This window comes from Hemicordylus capensis, chromosome 6 (assembly GCF_027244095.1).
Source record: "Hemicordylus capensis ecotype Gifberg chromosome 6, rHemCap1.1.pri, whole genome shotgun sequence".
Lineage (NCBI taxonomy): Eukaryota > Metazoa > Chordata > Lepidosauria > Squamata > Cordylidae > Hemicordylus > Hemicordylus capensis.
The window spans coordinates 8,730,688-8,754,080 of record NC_069662.1 but is presented as its reverse complement, the minus strand read 5'-3'; the positions used below and the strand labels follow the sequence as shown (position 1 = coordinate 8,754,080).

Sequence of the window (23,393 nt, the reverse complement as noted above, 5' to 3'; positions counted from 1 at the left end):
ATGGAATGTGAAAACCGAACTGCTTTGCATGAATTTGTCCTCATGGGCATACCCCACCCTGAGGGGTTGCACGTCCCGTTGTTCCTCTTCTTTGTGATCATCTATTTGCTGACCATCACTGGGAACATCCTGGTCCTCTTGGCCGTGGGCTCTGAACCTCAGCTGCACAAGCCCATGTACTGGTTTCTCTGCCACTTATCCATCCTGAACATGGCAATGTCCACCGTGATAGTGCCCAAAGTGATTTCTGGGTTCTTGGAAGGTGGTAGGGTCATCTCTGTTGGAGGCTGCAAGACCCAGCTCTTTTTTTACCACTTCCTGGGCTCCACAGAGTGCTTCCTGTACACAGTAATGGCTTACGACCGTTTCCTGGCCATCTGCAAACCTCTCCACTATTATGCCACCATGAGCCCGAGAGTATGTCTCTGTCTCTCTTTGGGCGCATGGCTTGGTGGATCTCTGCATTCAACTTTGGAAACGACCCTCACGTTCTATTTGCCATATGGCACGAGGAATGAAATCTACTACATCTTCTGTGATATACCTGCTTTGTTGAAGCTCGCCTGTGTGGACACAAAGTTCAATGAGATGTTTACGTTTGTAGACGTTGGTTTGGTGGCCATGGTCTGCATCGTCTTGATTCTGATGTCTTATGTCTACATTCTCTCTACCATTCTAAAGATTCACTCAGTTGAAGGGCAACGCAGGGCATTCTCCACCTGTGCTGCCCACATCATTGTAGTGATGACCTGCTATGTGCCACTAGCTTTCAATTATTTGAGACCGGGGGCTCAAGATCTTCTGGGGAGGATAGTGGCTATTTTCTACACAACACTGACCCCATTTCTGAACCCCCTTATTTATACGCTAAGGAACAAGGAGATGAAAGAGGCTATGTTGAGATTAAGGGGCAGAAATCGATAGTTTCTCTGGCCAAGAACATCCTGCAAGCTTTGTGTGGACATCTCCACTAATGGGTGAACACTCTCCTGTTCTCTTAGTGCCTGTCCTAGAGAAGATGAACCATTCAGAAGATGCAAGGATAGATCCGCAACAAAACGTTACAATATAGGGATCATGGAATAGGTGATATCAGGGGTTCCCAACCTGTGCTCCTCCAGATGTTTCTGAACTGCAACTCCTATCATCCCCAGTCACAATAAATCTTAGCTGGGGATCATGGGAGTTGTAGTTCAGTAATATCTGGAGTACCACAGGTTGGGAACCCCTGGGTTATATCTAATGCTGGATTTTGTGAGTTAATTGTGTGACACTGTGAGCCGGGTCTCACGATTCGTGAGACCCGGTTTCTTCGGGTAAGCGAGGAGGGAGCTCTGGGCGGCCGGATCGGCCGGCCACACAATTGCCAGCTCCGAGAAGGAGCCCGCGGGGGCTGGGGAGCTCGGGGGCCGTGCGGCCCCCGCAAGCCCCAGTATGCCCTGCGTGAGCACGCAGGGCATACTGGGGAGACCCCCAAGCCGGGAGGTGGCTTTTCGCCTCCCGGCCAGGGGGTCTACTCATGAGTATGCGCAGCGTGAAGGCGTGCTGTGGCAACTCACGATTGTAACTCACAATTGTAAAAAGCAGGTTTGCGGAGTGCTTGCTCCGCAAACCTGCTTTTTACCAGGGGTTCCAGAGCGGGTTTGCCACTCCAGAACCACTGGGCTCGGCTGCAAGCCCGGTGGTTCTGACGATAAGCAAAAATCGGGCTAGCGGAGGCTAGCCCGATTTTTGCTGATCGTCAGAATAGCCCCTGTGTGAGCATAACATGATCAGCAGATTAATAGATTCAGTGTGCAACTTGCCCCTCCCTTCTTCAGGAGTTCACACACATATAATTGTTTTTAGCTTATTTTGGGAGGGTTAAGCCCCCACACCAAGTGCTTAAATGTGTCAACCCCCTTCTCCCTCAGAAACATAAAGCTTGTAAAATAGCTGGTGAGACCACAAAATAGTTTCCTCCCTCAGAAACGGAGAGTTGTGACTGTCTTGAGGGAGCATTCTTCAGGTGGAGAAATTTTCTGCTCTTTTTGTTCAAGCATTCCTCCCCGAGTTCCATTAGCTTTGCCCACTGGCTTTTCTGTTAACTGCACTCTGAGCCCATAAACATTCCATTCCACGTGTTCCACTAACATGCCCCCATGTTAACCAGTGTTTTAGATAACATCAGTCTGGGGAGTTTCAGGCCCCCTTAGGTTTTTTTCTTCAGATTTGTGGGTCACCCCAATGCTGCCAGCACCTCTCTCTCTCCCATAGGTTGTGCGCCCATAAGGATCATAACATTTTCCTTTGGAAATAAGTAGAAGGTAAATTGTGAAGCTGCCTTATACCAAGTCAGATCATTCATCCTTCTAGCTCACAACTGTCTACAATGACTTGCAGCTGTTCTCCACAATCTCAGACAAAGAGAGGGCTTTCCCATCACCTGACCCATAGGAACAGATAGCAAGCCACCTTATACCAAATCACATCATTGACCCATCTAGCTTGGTATTGTCTACACCAGGAGTTCCCAATATTGGTTCCCCCGATGTAGTCGGACTACAGCTCCCATCATCCCCTGCCACAATGGGGATGATGGGAGTTGTAGTCCAACTACATCTGGGGAATCAAGGTTGGGGACCCTAGGTCTACACTGACTGGCAACAGCTCTCCAAGCCTGCAGGCAGGATCCTTTCCCAGTGCTACCTGGAAATGGATGGGATTGAACCTGGGACCTTCTGCATGAAAAGCAGGTACTCTACCATTGAGCTATGCCTCCAACATTTTGCAGAAGAAAATGAGGATAGGCTTTATAACTACAGTACTGGATCTCAGGGCCAACCTACCTGAAATGTTTAAAGTGTTAATTGCTATGATGGACTTACTTTTATTTAGTCAACAGCAGCTGGAATGGAGGCCCCCCCAAACTGAGATTATGGGGAGGAGGTAGGGTGCTTTAACACCACCCACTGACACAGTCCCAATCCACAGGGGACCTGATTTGGCCATGTTCAGTGCTGGGTGCCCAGTGTCTTCAATCACGTGGAGCATTGCTCCTGGAATACGGTGGTTGATGTCCTGACTAACCAAGCACTCGCATACCAAATACAGTTGCGCAAGCAAAGAAGATCATGTACGATCATGTAGTTCCACTTAAAAATGGAGATTTTTGGAACGGCACTGTTCTGCTATCGGGCTGTTGTGCAAAAGTTCCCTTTAGAGCAGACAAGGTGTGCTGCAGATTGTGTGACGGTTGTGCAAGCATTCGTGTGGGAGCGCAACAGTAGTCTGCAGCTCTGCAGACAAGCAAGGGAAGGGGGAGGAGGCTAGGGTGGGCCTGCTCTCCCTAATTTTTTTCTCTGGTCCCCTTGAGATCCCTGCAGAGGCGTAACTAGGGAAAACAGCACCCGGGGCAAGCACTGAAATGGCACCCCCCCGTGCCCCCCCGCTCCCCCAACATACTACATTATACTTAGGTTTTTCTTCACATGCAATTACATCATTTCACTCACTGCTTTGATTTAGAGCATGTGACCCTGCGGTGGGGCAGCAGACGAACAGGTAAGGAGAGCCTTCTCTGCTTCTTAAGTGAATTGCTCCCCACCCTGTTGGTGGCTGCCCGAACCAGCACAGGCACATCCCTGGACCCTGCTTAGCAAAGGGGACAAGTCATACTTGCTACCACAAGACAGGAAGGAGGAGCAGAGCACACCAGCACCGCTGCCACCAGGTTTGCTTGAAATCAGTCCATCGTTTTAGGCAGATCCCAAATATGAGTAATACATTAGGAGAGGAGAGCTGGTCTTGTGGTAGCCAGCATGACTTGTCCCCCTAGCTAAGCAGGGTCTGCCCTGGTTGCATCTGAATGGGAGACTTGATGTGTGAGCACTGCAAGATATTCCCCTCAAGGGATGGAGCCGCTCTGGGAAGAGTGGAAGGTTCCAAGTTCCCTCTCTGGTGGCTTCTCCAAGATAGGACTGAGAGAGATTCCTGCTTGCAACCTTGGAGAAGCCGCTGCCAGTCAGTGAAGACAATACTGAGCTAGATAGACCAATGGTCTGACTCAGTATATGGCAGCTTCCTATGTTCCTATTTCAGGCTATTTCCATGGCTAAGGAGGGATGGCCAGAAAAAGCAGGTTCACACTGGAAACATACTGAGCCCTTTCTCACGGCTTGTGAGGGTTTGCGGGAAGCCCGAACGTCCCCACACATGAGCAGTTCGCTGTCCTTGCTCAGGCGGATTGCCCGCCCAGACGAGCATCGGCTACTGCCAGCAGCTCCGAGGGTCGGGGTGCTGGGATGCATTGCCCCGTGTGGCCCTGCCCCCTAGAGCTCCAATAATGGAGTGCGTGGTGTGGGGATCCCCCCTCCTCTCCCCGAGAGCGCCACAGTGTGCAAGCAGCCGCAGCTGACAGACGATTAAAAAACCGAGGTTAGGAGAACGCGCGCTCTCCTAACCTCATTTTAAAGGGAGGCTTCATAGGTGGGTTGGGTCCTCACTTCGGCAGCACATATAGTAAAATCGAATTGGTGGGTTTGCCACTGTGGTGCCGCCGGGATCAGTCTGATCCTGGTGGTATACACACACACGTGCAAAACCAGGCTGGGCCTCCCTAGCCTGGTTCTGCGTGCACGTGTGAATAGCCTCTTTGAGTATCAGAGCTATTTTGCAGGTATTGTGAGTGATATCACCTCTCATTACAGAATAATTTCTTACATTCTTCCTAAGGCTAAATAACAAAGGGTGGACACCATTGATAGCACTGGCCCAGCTGCACCAGGTAATTCCAACATTCAATGACATAGTAGGGCAGTTTGCATAACCATAAACCGAGTAGGAGATAAGTCCGACCCAGTTTATAGAGCTGTGCATGGTCCTGTTTTGTGATTGTAAAAGGTAACGTGTGCCATCGAGTTGGTGTCGACTCCTGGCGACCACAGAGCCCTGTGGTTGTCGTTGGTAGAATACAGAAGGGGTTTACCATTGCCATCTCCTGCACAGCCTGAGATGATGCCTCTCAACAGCTTCCTATACTGCGGCTACCCAATATAGGTGTTTCCCATAGTCTGGGAAACTTACCAGTGGGGATTTGAACCGGCAACCCCTGGCTTGCTAGTCAAGTCATTTCCCTGCTGCACCATTAGGTGGCTTTTGTGACTGTAGGCTAGATAAAAACAAGGTTGATGACAGGAGCTTGATCATGTCATGCCCCAACTGGGTAGGATGGTTTTTCTGCCTGCCTCATTTTGAAGCTGGGAATGGAATCTGGGTAGGGCAGGCTTGTTCTACCCAGCTGGGGCTTAACAGGTGATCAAGCCCCCTGCCTTGCTTTTATCTCACACCATCGCAAAATGGGAGTGTGTGGGGCTCCTAAAAGTGGGTAGGATTAGTCTTCCACCTGTAGGCTTCCAGTGGCATCTGGTGGGCCACTGTGTGAAACAGGATGCTGGACTAGATGGGCTTCCTTGGGCCTGATCCAGCAGGGCTGTTCTTATGTTCTTATGGTGAATTGCCCTAATGTTTCCAGAAGATGACCTCTTATAAAAATGTTGGAAACAGGGGTCAAGGAACTTGAGATAGGCAGCCTAAGAGATACAAGGACAATCTTAAAACCTCAGTGAAGTATTACTAATCAGACCTGGGAAGACTAGGCATCAGATCAAATGATAAGAAGGTAAACAACCTGCACAAGAAGTGAGAGTTATGAACTAAAGCAGCCTGATGCAACTGTGAATAGAGTGTGTGTTGCTCTCTGAGGTCTTTCTGAGTGTTTTCTGCCTCTGGTTCTATGCTAGTTCTTAGTGTGTGGACTCTGGGAGAAACATGGAGAAATCGTAGTTGAACTGGGAATCTCATCAGGATCAGTCTCTCAGGAACCTGAACTCTTTGTATATCCTTCTGTGAATAACAACAGCCACATGGGCATATTGGGTCCTCTTGCGTATCTGGCTCTATTTGAAATAATTGTCATCTTTTTGAAGTTAGTGGAGTCCACTAGAGTTATTTTTTTGTTTTGAAATATGCCCAACTCTCAGTGGTTCTGATGTCATAGGGCCTCGGGGAAGATAAATATATTTAGGTTTAAAGCAAAGGGTGGGGGAGAGAGACAACATGGGACCATAATAAAAACAACATTATAAAATCACAAAGGAAGTCAGGAGCATCTGAAGAATAACAAGCAAAGGATGGGGAGACCTGAGACATCGCTTCTAGGTCATGTCAGATTCCCTTTCCAGGCTAGTCTCATGGTTCCATGAAGAATAAAGCACTACTAAATGCTCTAAAGGTTTTATGGTTTTTACTGTTTAATGGATTTTAAAGGTTTAAATGTGATTTTTATGGAGTTGTATTGTATTTTAACTTTTGTAAGCCACTTTGGCATGTCTTATGAAAGGTGGTATAAAATTGAACAATAAAAAATAAAATAAAATAATCTATTTTGTGAGCATTTGCTAAATGGAGAGGAAAGCTCTTCTTTTGAGCCTCACTAATGCTGGTGTTGGAAGACAAAAGCATTATCTGGGTGGAATCGGAACTGAAGCACAGAGTTTGAAAGCACCTCATCAAGTTGTATAATGTTTCTATAGAGAAGAGGATGAAGCAGATGCTGGTCTACTGGGATGCCCCATGTTGAACCATGCAGGTAAACAGGTGTCAGTGGATGTAGACATGACCACTTTTCTCAGATGATGTCCCCTGCTATGAGAGATGACTAGTAATTCTGGGTTCTCCATAAGCTAATGGAAGGCAAGGATCTTATTAATTTCTACTTGAATCTGTTTATTGATTTAGCTTTATACCTACAGACTTAATGGATAACATATGTTATAAACTGATGTGTTGAGGGTATTCTCACGATCAGTGGAAAGCGGGTTAAGGGAGCTTAGCCTGCTTTTTATGGATCGTGGGAACTACCGGGCTCATAGGCGAGCCTGGTTTCCCCAAAGCGGGTAGCCCGCTTAAATACCCCTCCCCTTAATCGGGGTTAGCGGTTAGGGTTAGCACAGTGAGTTGTCAGCTCTATGATGGAGCCAGCAGTCACGTGGGCAGCCGATCTGGCTGCCCAGGGCTGCAATAGTGATCGTCTGCAGGGAGAGTGGGCTAAACCCGTTCTCCCCACAGACCCAACTTAAGCTCTTCCCACTGATCGTGAGAAGAGCTCCATAGTGTTTAACAGCATGAACGTCGAATCAGACTTAGTGATGTATATACTAAAGAATATGGGAACTTGCAAATCAGTCTTTCATATGGCAAGTTTCCCAACAAATAATAGTTCAGTGTAGAACTACACTGCAAGTTCCCATATTCTTTGTATATTGATATTGGTGGTTCCGATGGTAAAATTTGTGTTATTTTAAGGATATGTTTTTTTATTAGGTGATATGCATTGTTAATATTTATAGGTCATAAGACTGTATTTATTAAATATCCAGTTCCATCTCAGCTCCTCACTTGCTGACTTAAATTCAAACTGAGGTTATCTCTGTCTCTGCATAAGAGACTGTTAGCCAGTTTATTGTTTTCTTAGCCTATCTTTAGTAAGTAATAAATATCAAACTCTTGTTTCTCAGTTAAAGTTGGTTTCCTGTTCAATTACTTATAAAAGATAAGTAATTTCTCTGCAACATGAGGCGCTTGCTCATTTTAAAAAAAAATTTTTTTTGAAATTGTTTCCACTCAGACATTGGTGTAAAGGAAGGAAACAGCAGAAGGAAGGAAACAGCGGAACTAGGAACAAAGGAATATAGGAAGCTGCCTTATGCTGAGCCTTATGCTGACCAAACCCATTGGTCCATTTCAGCATTGTCTACACAGACTGGCAGTGGCATCTCCAAGGTCGCAGGCAGGAGTCTCTCTCAGCCCTGTCTTGGAGATGCTAGGGAGGGAATTTGGAACCTTCTGCATGCAAGCATTCAGATGCTCTTCCCAGAGTGGCCCCATCTCCTAAAGGGAATATCATACAGTGCTCACGCATGTAGAGGCTCTTCACACAATTAGTTTGAAGAGCCGTAAGGGGGTTTGCAGGGAGAGCGGGTTCGATCCACTCTCCCTGCAGACAATCACTGGCCTTTTGCTGGGCAGGAGGATCACCCGCCCAGATAAGTGGCAGCTTCACTCAGGCGCTCCTGTGCCCAGCCGCGGCTCGTCCAGCAGCTTCGGGGGTTGGGTGAAGGGAAGCGCTGACATGCAGTGCCCCACCCCCCCAGAGCCTCAGTAATGTACCACATGAGTGTGCAGTGCATTTCTGGGGTTCCTCTCCCCCCTCCCCGAGTGTGTCCACTGAGGCTGCAAGCAGCCGCAGTGGACACATGGCCAAAACACTGGCGTCAACCAAGCTCTTCCTCTGTTAACCTCATTTAAGGGAGAGGGCATTTAGGCAGGCATGCTGCCGGGAGCTGCACAGCTCCCGTTGCTGCACATGAACAGCAGAAACCAGCCTGGGCTCCCTTAGCCTGGTTTCTGCTGCTCGTGTGAATCACCTTGTAGTCTCCCATTCAAAGGCAAACCAGGGAGCCCAGGGAACCGTGCTTTGCAAAGGGGACAATTCATGCTTGCTACCACAAGACCAGCTCTCATCTCTAGCATGCAACCATGAAGAATTCTTCTTCCAACCTGGTGCAGGAGTGATACATGGAGGAGGCTACTATTGATTGAGCAGAACATGTAAAATAGGATTTGTGGGGGAAAGGCAGACTTTTTAGCATGTAGGATTCAAGGGGCTCATCAGAATTTCTTCCAGTTAGGGACAAGGGGCTGGATTGAACAATGCATGCCTGGATCACTCCCATATGTGAGGAAGAATAGCTAGGGTGTGGCTTCATTCTTTTTGTACTCAATGTGCTTACCCTGCTTGGGGACAGTTTGGGACATTTTTATTGGGGTGGGGGGCTAGGCTTCTAGGTTTCCCTTTGGGTAAGGACTGTAATGGAACACATCAGGGCTGTTCTCATGATCAGCATCAGGGTAGGAGAAGTCTACTGACCTAATTTGAGAGCCATGCAGTCTCGTGTTTTACGATCATTTTTATGTAACACAAGGCCAGAGGCTGGGAGTTTGATTGTGAGCTAAGTCCCAGCTGGGCAGAACAATTTTTCTTCCTATTTCTTTCCGAAGCTTGGGACAGAATCTGGGTAGGGCATGTTCATTCCAATTGGGTTTCAGCTCACAATCAAGCTCCCAGGTCCTACTCTTATTTTGTTGTCTAGCATACAATCTTAAAACATAGTGTGCATGGCTCCTGAATCAGAGATCACTGGCATTGCTAGGTAGGACTGGGGACACCAGTCTGCAGACACTAATAGGCACTGTAGACAATATTGAACTAAATGGATAAATGGTTTGGCTTAGACAAGGCCGTTCTTATGTCCTACCATTGCAAATATGAGAGAAGGTTATCCACTCTGAGACACAAAGGAAAACAAGGATCTTGTTAATTTGATAGGCTATATATCAAATGTTGTGATGACAATTTAGTTAATGCTCTTTGCTGGCTACAGAAAGCTTCTCTCTTGGACCTCCATCATTACTAATTCTATCCACGACTTTTATGTTTCAGAAATGGAATCTGAAAATCAAACTTCATTGACTGAGTTTGTTCTTGTTGGGATCCCATATCCCCCATATCTGAAGGGTCCTTTATTCATCTTCTTCCTGCTTATCTACCTGTTGACCCTGTTTGGAAACCTTCTGATTCTCTTGGTTGTGGTCTCCAGTCCACAGCTGCACAAACCCATGTACTGGTTCCTCTGTCACTTGTCCTTCTTGGACTTGACTGTCTCTTCTGTGATAGTTCCCAAGGTGATTGCTGGATTTGTAATGGATGGTGGGACCATTTCCTTTGGGGGCTGTGTGTCCCAGCTCTTCTTCTTCCACTTCCTGGGATGCACAGAATGCTTCCTCTATACTCTGATGGCCTATGACCGCTTCCTGGCCATCTGCAAACCGCTCCATTATGGCATTATCATGAACCGTCGGACATGCCTCTTTCTTGCCATAGGTACCTGGTTTGGTGGCTGTCTTCACTCTGTGATGGAAACAGCCCTTGTTTTTCGCCTGCCTTTTGGCTGGAGAAACCAGGTGAACTATATCTTCTGCGATATCCCAGCTGTGCTGAAATTGGTTTGTGCTGACACAACACTCAACGAGATGGTGACCATGGTTGATGTTGGACTGGTGGCCACCACTTGCTTCTTTCTTATTCTGATTTCCTATGTGTACATTGTATCTGCTGTCTTAAAGATCCGCAGTGCTGAAGGGCGCCAGCGGGCCTTCTCCACCTGCACAGCCCATGTGACTGTTGTGGTGACTTATTACATACCACTTGTCTTCATCTATCTGAGGCCTGGATCCCAGGATCCTCTAGACGGGGTGGTGGCTGTATTCTACACTTCAGTGACTCCACTTCTGAATCCCATAATCTATACACTGAGGAACAAGGACATAAAAGTTGCGTTGGCGAGACTGTCTAGCAAAGCACCCTAGTACAGAGTTTTGGGTATCCCATGTGTCTAATGGTCTGCTACACAAAAAACAAAATCTGGTGGCTGGCACAGGGTCCCTTGACCTGATAATTTCAGCTTTCAGTTCGAAAAAAATGTTTATTCTATGCATAATAAACTATCCAGTGAGGAGTCACGTTCATAAGCAAAGGAGTGGGGGGATTCTTTAAATGTGTTCTAAGGGCAGCCAGGTGGGGATGGAGGATGAGAGGGCACCTTACCAGCTTTGGTGGTGGTGGCTCTTCTAAGTCTTGCTAGCAGACCCCCAGTGGCCCTTGCCACTAGTCAAGGCAGTCACAGGGCAGACAGAGGGTACTCCTGCCTGTTGCTCTTACCTGCTGCCTGAAGCAGGCCAGACTAACTTTCCTAATGCTGTCTTTTCTAATAACTTTTCTGTCAGTGAAGATATCATCATGCAACTATTTACATTTCCAACATCCCCAGGTTAAATAAAATATCTGCACATGCTTTCTGGGTTGCAAATAGCTAAAGTGCCAAGCTGAGAAACAACAGACCCTGTTGACCAACACAAAATCTGTTTTATTTTCCTAGATAAGAATTGTATCAATGTTATGTAACAACATAGGTGGTAATGTTGGAATTATTCATGTCTAATTCCTAATATTCCCCAATAGCCAAAATTTTAGGCATGAGGTCATTGAGGATGGACCAGCTGCTTGCCCACTGCCCAGAAAATGAAGCACACACTCCAGAAATCAAATTAATGTTTTATTTTAATTATATTAGAAGTAGGTCAAAGGAACAAATCTTAAAAAGTCTAAATATATTAAATAATTCAATAGGTATCTCACCTCTCCAAAGATCAGTTTCAGCAATACAAAAGATAGAACTCAAAACAGGAGACCTGATAAAATTTAGAAGACAAACCAAAAAGGGACTATAGCTAGTGCTAGAGCTTGATGCACAAACTGATGGAAAAGTTAAAAAAATCAAAAGAGTTCAAAAAGGGAAAAAAAATATAAATTCTGATCTGTGATCCAAACTTTCATAATTTCTTGATTTAGGGGAATGTCCTTCCCACCCAAGAGGATAGTTGGGGTACTTGTTACGTTTTGATAGGCCACTTCTAACTAGAAGATATCACCCGTCTTAATTAGAAAGATGTCATTATAGATTATAATTAAAAAAATATTGCCTTGGATGCAAAATCCAATCATATGTGATAATATGCTTAAAATAATGCGATAAAGTGAATACATGTGGTATATATGAGACAGATGTGTGTGTGTGTGTGTGTGTATTACAAGGTGCAAACCCCATTCTACTTCATATCTTCAAAGAGTTTCACCCACAAAACCTTGTGTCAAGGGCTAAGTTTCAATAGATTGCAGTGAGGTAACTGCTCTGCTATGTATGAAACCCTAACCCAGGATCAGGTTGTCTATGGATGATTTAGCCCCAGGTTCCCCACGGACATGCCATGTGCTACGGGCGAGAGGCAGTCTGCTTCTGGCCACTCTCCATTGTCAAGGCGGATGGCTCTCTGCACTGGGCCCGGCTATCCACAGCCAATCGAGGATCCACAGTGCGGTGGTACATTACATTTAGGAGGGGAAACAACTTACACCTGTTCAGCCATAATCACACAACAGTACTGTTATAATTATAAAACCATGCTAATAGCAATGAGTAGAATAAATAAGAATTGTGGCTTTAAGGATTCTAACATCAAATTGACATCTATCAGCTTCAAAACAAATGGACAACATCCAGACTGAGTTAGTCAGAATTAACTGCCATTGGAATTAATGTAACTTAAATGTAAATTAACGTTTGTCATGGTGCAGTGGGGAACACGGGCATAACAAGGCTGGAGTGGGCCCAGACACAAAATTTTAAAATGGGCCCCTCGCTGATACACACACACACTCTTCACATGTGACTTGCCTCTGGGGGGCCCCTTGAGGTGTGGGGGCCCCCAGGCAGCCACCTCCCCTTGCCTAATAGTAGTTACGCTCCTGGTGGGGAAGTAACTTGCCATGGGAGCAAGAGGTTGCTGGTTCAAATCTCCGATGGTATGTTTCCAAGCCAATGGGAAACGCCTATATCGGGCAGCAGCAATATCGGAAGATGCTGAAAGGCATCATTTCATTGTGTGCTGGAGATGGCAGTAGTAAACCCCTCCTGTATTCTACCATAGAAAACCACAGGGCTCTGTGCTCACCAGGAGTCGACATCGACTCAACGGCACAACTTTACCTTTAATGTTTGTCATGATGGTGCTTAGGGTTAACTAGTCTAGATGTTGCCCTTTACAGGTGTGTAGCAAGGGGAGAGGGGGCTCATGTTTGCCCCTCTTCCCAGCAGCCCCTCATGCATGCCTGCCACACCCCCTGTGTGTGATGTACACAGTGGGTGTGTCCAGCACCTGGAAGGGCCAATCTGGCTCTCCTGAATTCATTTCCCAGCTGGCTTGGAGCAAGGGAGAGAATGAAGAAAATAGCAATGGGTGAGAGACAAGCCAGGCGGCTCTCAGGAGCTGGGCGGCTCGGGTTCTATGAACCCACCCGACAATTATAGTTTGGCCCCTGGCTCTGTATATATATAAAATTGTGATTTATCTGATTATCAGTCATGCCCAATACTGTATTATAATAATTAACTGGAATTCAAAATACAGAGATCTTACCTACAGGTCAAGATTTGCATATATAAACAGGAGAGACTCTGAAAGCAAATCTGTTCTCACAACACTAGAACTAGGGGTCATCCCATGAAACGGAAGGTCGGGAAACTTAGGACCGACAAAAGGAAGTACTTATTTACACAGCACATAATTAACTTATGGAATTCTCTGCCGCAGGATGTGGTGATGGCCACTAGCCTGGCTGGCTTTAAAAGGGGCTTGGACATAGTCATAGAGGTCAGGTCTATCAATGGCTACTAGTTTGGTGGCTATAGGCCACCTCCAGCCTCAGAGGCAAGATGCCACTAAATATCAGTTGTAGGGGAGCAATGGAAGGAGAGGGGGCAAGCCCACACCTGCTGCCTGTGAGCTTCTTGGAGAAATCTGGTGGGCCATTGTATGAAACAGGATGCTGGACTAGTTGGAGGGCTATAGGCCACCTCCAGCCTCAAAGGCAGAATGCCTCTGAGTACCAGTTGCAGGGGAGTAACAGCAGGAGAGAGGGCATGCCCTCAACTCCTGCCTGTGGCTTCCAGCAGCATCTGGTAGGCCACTGTCTGAAACAGGATGCTGGACTAGATGAGCCTTGGGCCTGATCCAGCAGGGCTGTTCTTATGTTCTTACATTCTCTGCCACACTTGATAGCAATTTATTAAATCAATGTCTGAGAGATAAGGACATTTTAATATATTACAGCAAGAAAAAGTGAAAAAAGACAATCTGGGTCATTAACTTGTAACTAGTTAATGACAAGCTATTCCCATTCACAAGGTAGGCTTTTAATATTGAAGATCTATAAATATAATTCTCTAAGACGTACCTGTCACTAATCCCATGTGTGGCAGCTCTTGTGAGAGTTCATGAGTAAGCGTCCGGGAGGGGGAGAAGAAAGTGGTGACGGACAGAGAAAATGGTGATGGCGGGGGGAACAAAACGGCTGCGGCAAGGGAAAAAGAAAGCTGCGGCAGCTACGGGAGAGAAAGTGGCGGCAGCTGGGGGGCTGAGAATGGGGGGAGATCCGTGAAGGCGGGGGAGAACTAGAGGTGCAGATTCTCTGCATCTGGGTGAGCTGGTTCTAATTAAGAAACTAACAAAAAAGCAACTATCCTTAGCCATATCTTATACAAATGTATAACAATCTATTTAATGAAAGCCTACATTTATTTAGCTCAATTCAGCAAAAGAAAGCCATACGTTAAATTAGTCATGACTTGGTCACATTCATTTGTTTTCAATGGGACTTTGTCATGACCAGCCTGGAAATTGTGCCCGATTTTGTCTGCAATAAATGCAATTGTTACACACAGGGCCCTGTAATATATGCTAAGTTGAGAAAGACAGTGACTTGATCAAGGGTGCTAAACAAATAATGGGATGATCTGAACCCAGGTTTTGCCTGTCGACAGCTAACACACAAGTTATGGAAGCACAATAAACCCCAGGAAGCTAGTGGCTTGTTGTCTGGGACACCTTTTTGCCCCCTGTCAGTTTAGTCAAAGCTGCTTTCACTTCCTTGTTCCGCAGTGTGTAGATCACTGGATTGAGCATGGGTGTGACCACATTGCCAAAGATCTGCACTGGGACCACCAGAATTTCACTTAGCTGTGGCTGAGTGTAGATCAGAGCACAGGGACCAAAGAAGAGGGTAACTACAGTTAAGTGTGAGGCACAAGTGGAGGCTGCCTTGCACCGACCTTCCCCAGAGCTCATCCTGAGGACTGAATAGACAATTCGAACATAGGAAGCAAGAATGAGGACAAAGCAGGTCATGGGCACTACACCAATGTTTGTGAAGCTCACCGTCTCGATGATGACAGTGTCAGCACAAGCCAACTTGACCACAGGGAAGATATCACAGAAAAAGTAATCAACTTTGGTGGGCCCACAGTATGGTAGTGTGAAAGTCAATGTGGTGAGGATAGTGGCATGAAAGGAGCTGGTGACCCATGTGCCAGCAGCCAAGACAACACACACCTTCCAGTTCATGATGATGAGATACCGCAGTGGATGGCAGATGGCGACGTACCGGTCATAGGCCATGACAGTATAGAGGAGTGCTTCAGTGCTTCCTAAGAAATGGTAGAAGAAAACTTGGCACACACATCCACCCAATGGTATTACTCTGCTTTGTCCCCAAAGATTGGCCAACATCTTGGGGGTGCTGACAGAAGAGAAACCAATATCAAGGACAGAGAGGTTGCAAAGAAAGAAGTACATTGGGGTGTGGAGTCGAGAGTCTGTGAAGACAGCGGTCATGATCAGCAAGTTCCCCAACAAAGTGCACACATAGAAGATTATGAAGACAGGGAAGAGGATGGGTTGGAGGCCTTCAGTGTTGGGGATTCCAAGGAGGATGAAATGGGTCACCACTGTGTGATTCTCTCCGTGGGGCACATTCCTACAGAAGAACAACAAAAAATAATGCATAATGGATTAGTAAATACTGGCTGACATTCAGACTACGTTACTCACTGGTACGACTCAGGAGTTCTTCAAAGGACTGCTTAATTTGAATAGGAGCATTCAGATGTCATTTAGTCTAGATGCCCCTAAATGTAACCAGTGGAAAAATAACATCACTGTTATTGTAAGCTGCCATGAGACTGTCAGTGATAAAGCACAATAAACATATCATAAACAAACAAATTCTAGGAATGTCATGTGTTTAACAGGTACAGTACATTTGACATCCATTTGCATGGTATTCAGGGTAGCTGCTTATTGTTTCTGTCTCTTATACTAGAGGAAATGTGCTTTTTGTATAAATGGAAGATAGATTATTAAAATACCAAAATAATTTGCTTTTAAAACGTTCAAAGTTAAGGAGCTTCAAATTTTTAATCTCAGTGCTCTAAATAGCCTGGAAATTGAAAGTTAAGGTAGTCACCTCTACTTCTGTCCATGTAAGCAGTAACATTTTTGTATAGTCTCATATATCATGCTAGCTTTCTTTCTTTCTTTCTTTCTTTCTTTCTTTCTTTCTTTCTTTCTTTCTTTCTTTCTTTCTTTCTTTCTTTTCTTGTTAAATTTATATACCGCCTTTCATTAAAACAATCCCAAGGTGGTTTACACAAAAATTAAAAACAAGACTATAAAAAATGACACAATTAAAATATTAAGCTAAAATATAAAACAAATCTGATTTAAAAGAGTTAAAATACAAGCATAAAAACTGTACAAAATACAAAGAAGCAGCAGCAGAGTCAATCATATAAAAGCCTGGGTAAAAAGCCAAGATTTAACATTGTGATGGAAACTGAGGAGCGAATGCATTCCAGAGTCTGGGGGCAGCAACAGAGAAGTCCTTGTCCTGTGTTCATGACAATCGAGCCTCCTTCATTGTCGGCACCCAGAGCAGAGCCCCCTCAGATGACCTCGTCAAGTGGGCAGCAACCCTTGGGAGCAGGCAGTCCCTCAGGTATTGCGGTCCCAAACCGTTAAGGTCAAAGGTTAAAGGTCAAAAACAGCATCTTGAATTAGACATGGAAACAAACTGGTAGCCAGTGCAGCTCTTTCAAAATGGGTGTGATATGATCCCACCAGGCAGCTCTGGATAAAACCCTAGCTGTCGCATTTTTCACTAGCTGCCGTTTCCGGATATTCTTCAAGGGCAGCCCCACGAAGAGCGCGTTACAGTAATCCAGCCATGACGTGACTAAGGCATGGGTAAATGTGGCCAGATCTGCCTTTTCAAGAAAGGGACGCAGCTGGCGCACTAGCTGAAGCCGTGCAAATGCACCCCTGGACACCGCCTCCACCTGAGCTTCCAAAAGCAGAGCCGGGTCCAGTAATACTCCCAAGCTGTATCCTTGCTTCTTCAAGGGGAGTGCAACCCCATCCAGAACCGGTAAAATCTCCTCATCCCGATTGGCTCTCCTACTGACAAACATTACCTCCGTCTTGTCCGGACTCAGTCTCAGTTTATTAGCCCACGTGAAACCCATCATGGCCTCCAGCCCCCGATTCAGGACATCCACTATCTCCCTAGGATCAAGTGACAAGGAGAGATAGAGCTGAGTGTCATCTGCATATTGCTCAGTCAGCAACTCAGTTTACAAATTAGGCTTAATGCACACACATTTTGCCTTAGTCTTTCAGCTCAATATTGGGTGGATGAGGGATGAATCCAGGCTTCCCTCTAAGGTGTGTGTGTGTGTGTGTGCATGCACCAACCCCCTCACCCCCGCACAGCCATTTCTGGCGGGCACACAGTCTCTGCCCACCAACTGCCTGGCCCCCCATTTCCCCGGCTGGGAAGGGAAGCATTGCCCCATTTCCCCTCTCCCCGGCTGGACTGCCTCCATGCTGCCTCCGCTTCCACCTCCCCCCTGGCCGGGCCTTGGCCTCCTCCTCCAGCCAGAGGACGATGGAGGGAGGAGGATGGGTGGTGGCGGCACATTAATGAAAGAAAGCATACATGATTATTTCTTACATTGTCTAGGCATGAGGCTGACTCTGTTGCAGTCTATTCAATACTGTGCACAATTAAAATTTCACACAGGTATGTAATTTCAGGCCTTCTCTGTAGCCTTGAGCATTTCAAGACCTCAACAATCTTTTGAATTGATCGGAGTCCGTCAGGGTCCAGTTCCCTACAGTGAAGCCCCCTTGAGTTTTTAGTCCAGAATCTTCCATGGAGACAGCAATTAATCATGTTGTTTTCATTGAAGGCAAATGTTGGTTAGAGTAAACTCAAGAGACTCTTGGCTGATGTAAGTTATTGGTGATGTCACTCAGGTCATCAAAAGAGGTGTGATCCTTACTTTTTAAAGCCTGACTTGTTGTGCAAGAATTTGTTTGGTCTTATGCAATTATTGAACTCAGTGGGTTGCATACATATGTGTTGTATATTGCAACTAAACAAAATTGCACAGAATTTAAAATGGGGGGGGGGAGATTTTTGAAATTTGATTTTGAAGGGTGCTTTATAAAAAGCAAGCTAACTAACCATAGGATACAACCCAGCCAAAGTTACACATTAAAACCTCTATTGATTTCAATGGGACAATTAAGCACATGTTTTGATCTCTCCCACTGTGAAGCAATGAGACATTGAAGTGCTCAACGTAGCTGGATCATGCCAATTATCATGTGGATCATTTGGCTGGACCATGCCAATTAATTAACCTTAAGTCTTGTTGATAATGTTAAATTTGCCAAATGCTTTCCAAATGCTTTTATACTTGGTGATTTTCACAAATACCGACACAGGAAAACAGGAAGTTACTTTATAAAGAATCAGACTATTCATCCATCTAGCTCAGTAAAGCTGTCCCTCGCCAACCGTGAGGGTTCCATTCCTGGAAAACCTTGCAGTTGGTGAATTTGCAGTTGAGAAGGCATTATTCCCAATGGGAACTGGGGTTAGGGGAATCACAGTTGCAAAAAGACTGAAAAAAGAGTTAAAATAGAAAAAGCCACCCCCTGACCCCCCCAAATCACACCTGACCCCTGAAAATCACCTCCTGCCCCCCAAAATGCTCCCTGGCCCCTGGGAATGACCCCCAACCCCCCAAAATTGCTCCAACCCCCCAATTTCCCCCAAGCCCCAAGAAATGACCCACTCACCCCCCAAATTCCCCAACCCCCCTAATTTCCAAAAAATCTCACCAAACCGTGGATACTCAGGTTGTGGTTGGTGAGTCCTGACACAATTCCCCAGTTGCAGATACTCAAAACCGCAACTGGAAAACCTGCAGTTGTTGAAGGACAAGTGTATTGTCGACTCTAGCTGGAAGGAGCTCTCCAAAGTTTCAAGCAAGAAACTTTCCCAGATCTACCTGGAGATCCTATCAGGGATTGTATCTGGGACTTTATGTATTCAAAGCAGATGTTCTACCATTGACCTACAACCCTATTCCCTATCACTCTCCCATAATTAGGAAAGTTGAAAAATAACACAAATGATGAGAATATACCTTTGAACTTTTATTTATTTATTTATTTATTTATTTATTTGATTTATATACCGCCCTTCCAAAAATGGCTCAGGGCAGTTCCCCCAATACTATACTTTTGTAAGTATAGTCAAAGGAGAAGCATTTTTCTCTGAGAATATGTGGCCCCCCCAAATGCTGATAATCACTGATCCGATGGCTGGTTGCAGAAAGGATGATGACTATTCCCACTGGTCTTTTTGATCCCTCTTCTGAACAGGTGATTAGCACTTTCAAAGCAGTGTAAACTATTCAGGGTAGTGAAATCCACAATGGATTGTGAGGAACTCCAAAAAGATCTCTCCAAACAGGGGGAGTGGGTGACAAAATGGCAAATGAGGTTCAATGTAAGCAAGTGATGCACATTGGGGCAAAAAACACCAACTTCACATATACGCTGATGGGATCTGAGCTGTTGTTGACTGACCAAGAGAGAGATCTTGGCGTCGTGGTAGACAGCTCATTGAAAGTGTTGCCTCAGGGCAAGGCAGCTGTGAAAAAGGCTAATTCCATGTTAGGAAAAATTAGGAATGGGATTGAAAATAAAAATGCTAATATTATAGTGCCCTTATACAAATCTATGGTGTGGCCACATCTGGAGTACTGTGTACAGCTTTGGTCACCGTACCTTAAGAAGGATATTGTAGAACTGGAAAAGGTGCAGAAGAGAGCAACAAAAATGATCAGGGGCCTGGAACACCTTCCTTATGAGGCTAGGCTCCAGCAAGGGGAGACATGATCAAGGTGTATACAAGTATGCATGGAGTGGAGAGGGTGGAAAAGGAGAAATTTTTCTCCTCTCACAGCACTAGAACCAGGGGTCACCCCATGAAACTGAAGGCTGGGAAGAGGAAGTACTTTTTCACATACCACATAATTAATCTGTAGAATTCTTTGTCATGGGATGTGGTGATGGCCACCAGCTTGGATGGTTTTAAAAGGGGCTTAGACAGATTCTTGATGGACAGATCTATCAATGACTATTAGTTTGGTGGCTGTGGGCCATCTCCAGCCTCAGAGGCATGATGGGGAGCAACAGGGGAGCAACAGCAGGAGAGAGGGCATGCCCTCATCTCTTGCCTGCAGGCTTTTCAGTGGCATCTGGTGGGCCACGGTATGAAACATGATGCTGGACTAGATGAGCCTTGTGCCTGATCCAGCTGGGCTGTTCTTATGTTCTTATGTGTAGAGTTGTGTATCCCCTTCAAGAGTTTCTTGACCCCCGTCAAGAAAGTATCTAGATACTTTAAAAAGTTTAGAAGACATACAGCTGAAATAAACCAACTGTGAAGACCCTCCCAATCTGCAAGATTATCGCATCAGGATATTTTCGAACAAATTATCCCCCACAGATCTTTGGATGTAGGGCAGTCATCCCAAAGACTGTACTGTTTTGAGAGTGTCTAAGATGTCAAGAACAACCTTATATCTTAGGCTAATTGGCAGGAGCTCTCCAATCTTGGTCTTGCCATCTGTGATTCCTTTGAACCAGAGATCTGTACTTCAGATGCTCTACCACTGATCTTTACATTTTCGATAGAGATTGGAATTGTCTGTCCAGTGGTTGTAATGCAGGATGGCAAGTTTGGCTGAAGACCCCTTAGTCGTGGCATGGTCAATTGCCATCCCCCGACACAGAAGGTGTTCAGAGAAATATAGGAAGCTGCCTTATTCAGAGTTTGACCATTGGTCCATCTAGCTCAGTATTGTCTACACTGATTGGCAGATGCTCTCTAAGGTTTCAGGCAAGAGTCTTTCCCAGGTCTACATTCAGATGCTGCCAGGGAGAGAACCTGGGACCTTCTGCATGCAAGGCAGAACCTCGGCCACTGGGCTATGGCTCTATTCCCAAAAATCATGAAGCCACCTTATACCAAGGGGATACCAAGGTAGGGAGAGGGCATGCCCCTGTGTGACGTTGCCAATTGACAGGCTGCCAAGCTAGGGATGGGGCGTTGTGGCATCCCTGTTGCCAGGCAACAGCTTTGTTGGATCAGAGACAGGAGGCGGGGTGAGTGCTCAGGGAAGTGGCCAGAGAGAAGCAGCACAGGCATAGGGGAAGCACAATCCTGGGTGGCTCTGTACTGCCCTCTCTATGATTACAACTCCAGAAAAGTGAACAAAACCGCAGTTATGGCAGCATCCGCGTTCGGACGTAACGCTACTGCCGAAAAACCTCAGATTACGGAAGCAAAACTCACTAAAAATTGAAGGTTCAACTTGGAGTTTGACAAGGACCTTAGGTCGCTTTTGCCACCAAACTGCAGTTGCGTGCATTTGGATGTAATGGAGTTCCAAGCTCTGCCCTGCTTAACTGCAGTTTCACATTATGTGCAACTGATTATGAGAATGGTGGAGCATTGTTAAGGAGGAAGAGAGAGTGGAGGAGGAGCGTTATGTATGAAGTATTTATTTATTTATTTATTTATTTATTTATTTATTTATTTATTTATTTATTTATTTATGGCATCCATATGCCAGTTTCCAGGTGAACCTCACAAAACCCTATACTTTAGACCTAAAAGCCTCACAAAAACACATGTTAAAAGTGAAGAGTGAGCCGTAGAAAAACATCTTAAAAGCCAGGTCAAACCATCAACCAAGGTCAAACACTCCACAGAGTATGAGTGAATAAGAGCCCTTCATTTGGGGCTGAAAGGGTAGCAGAGTCAGTGCAAGGCAAGACTCCTTGAGGGGAGTGTTCCAAACCCTCTATCCTGGACCACAGCTTGTTTCCTTTCAGATGGCAGAGGACCCTAGAAGGGCACTGCATTGAGTCTCTGAGTACCTGAACAGGTTCATGTAGGAGAAAGAAGCTGTACATTTGTGGTGCAAATGATTATTCTGGCCAATGTGCCTTACATCCCAATGTGCATTACATCCCAAAGTTGCATTATTTTGATGTAAGATTCCTTGAGAGGCATTATGCCAAATCAGTCAGTCAGTCAGTCAAATACATTATAGTGGAGTGAGCAACTGTCCTGTGTGAAGATTTGCTGAGAGCATAGGAATGGAGTGGCCATTTGCTAAGAGCATGGGACTGGAGTGGCCACATATTAGCTGAAATGTTCACATCCGAGTGCCAGGGTTTCCCTTTTAGTCAGAGACACTATAGTTTTCTGCTCCTTGGTTTAAACATAGCCGCTTTCATCTCCTTGTTCCTTAACGTATATATGAGGGGGTTTAGAAATGGCGTTACTGTGGTGTAGAAGACAGCTATTATCCCACTTAGGAGATCCTGAACCCCTGGCCTCAGATAATTGAAAGCTAGAGGTACATAGCAAAATATCACCACAGTCATGTGGGCGGCACAAGTGGAGAACGCCCGCTGTCGTCCTTCGGCTGAGCGGATCCTCAGAATGGCAGAGACAATGTATACATAAGACATGAGAATCAAGAAGATGCATGCTATGGCCACTAGACCAATATCAACCAAAGTGAACAACTTGTTGAAGGTTGTGTCTGCACAAGCCAGTTGCAACATGGCTGGGATATCACAGAAGATGAAGTTGATCTCATTTCTCAGGCCATAGGACAAGCCAAAGGTAAGTGTTGTTTCCATCACAGAGTGAAGACATCCACCAAGCCATGCGCCCAATGAGAGGCAGAGACACACCCTGGGCTTCATGATGGTGTTGTAATGAAGAGGTCTGCAGATGGCCAGGAAGCGGTCATAGGCCATAACAGTGTAGAGGAAGAACTCAGAGCAGCCTAAGAAGTGGTAGAAGAAGAGCTGAGTCATGCAGCCTCCAAAGGAGATGATCCCACCATCTTCTACAAACCCGGTAATCACTTTGGGTACTATCACAGTGGACATGGCAATGTCCAGGGCAGATAAATGGCAGAGAAACCAGTACATGGGTTTGTGCAGATCAGATTTGGTGACCACTGTCAAGAGGACCAAGACGTTTCCAATGATGGTCAGTAGATATATGAGCAGGAAGAAGATAAACAAGGGGACCTGGAGCTGTTGAGGGTACGGAATGCCCAAGAGGACAAACTCAGGCAAAACAGTTTGGTTTTCACACTCCATTCATGCAACAGTGCTCTCTCTGCAGAAGAAAACTGATGAGATTATTCAAGGTAGAACATTGGAAGGCTTCTGAGAAATACAAGGATATTCTGTGGATATACTGGAGATAAAAATGTGTTCTTTATGAAGTATCAGATTGCTAAAGTTTTCCCAGGTAGTTAAGAATCACATGCTCTTCACAAGTAGTACAAAGGATTCTGGATTTAGAACCTTCCCCTCATTGCACCCCTGACTCTGGACTAGAGATAGATTTGTGGGTATTGATCATTTTGTCAAGATTTTCCATGGAGAAA

At 45.7% G+C, this 23,393-nt stretch overlaps 4 protein-coding genes across 4 annotated transcripts; 2 read left to right on the top strand and 2 right to left on the bottom strand.

Annotated features, from left to right (window-relative positions):
- Nucleotides 1-1,072, top strand: LOC128329713 (olfactory receptor 10G6-like). Its single transcript, XM_053261324.1, has 2 exons — nt 1-910; nt 1,014-1,072. The coding sequence occupies exons 1-2, from the start codon at nt 1-3 to the stop codon at nt 1,070-1,072; spliced, it is 969 nt and encodes a 322-aa protein (XP_053117299.1).
- An 8,471-nt stretch (nt 1,073-9,543) lies between these two features.
- On the top strand, nt 9,544-10,467 carry LOC128329712 (olfactory receptor 10G6-like). Its single transcript, XM_053261323.1, has one exon. The coding sequence runs from the start codon at nt 9,544-9,546 to the stop codon at nt 10,465-10,467; it is 924 nt and encodes a 307-aa protein (XP_053117298.1).
- Nucleotides 10,468-14,577: 4,110 nt separating this feature from the next.
- LOC128329705 (olfactory receptor 958-like) lies at nt 14,578-15,558 on the bottom strand. The gene has a single exon (XM_053261309.1). The coding sequence runs from the start codon at nt 15,556-15,558 to the stop codon at nt 14,578-14,580; it is 981 nt and encodes a 326-aa protein (XP_053117284.1).
- Nucleotides 15,559-22,176: 6,618 nt separating this feature from the next.
- On the bottom strand, nt 22,177-23,100 carry LOC128329704 (olfactory receptor 10G6-like). The gene has a single exon (XM_053261308.1). The coding sequence runs from the start codon at nt 23,098-23,100 to the stop codon at nt 22,177-22,179; it is 924 nt and encodes a 307-aa protein (XP_053117283.1).
- Between the last annotated feature and the right edge of the window lie 293 nt (nt 23,101-23,393).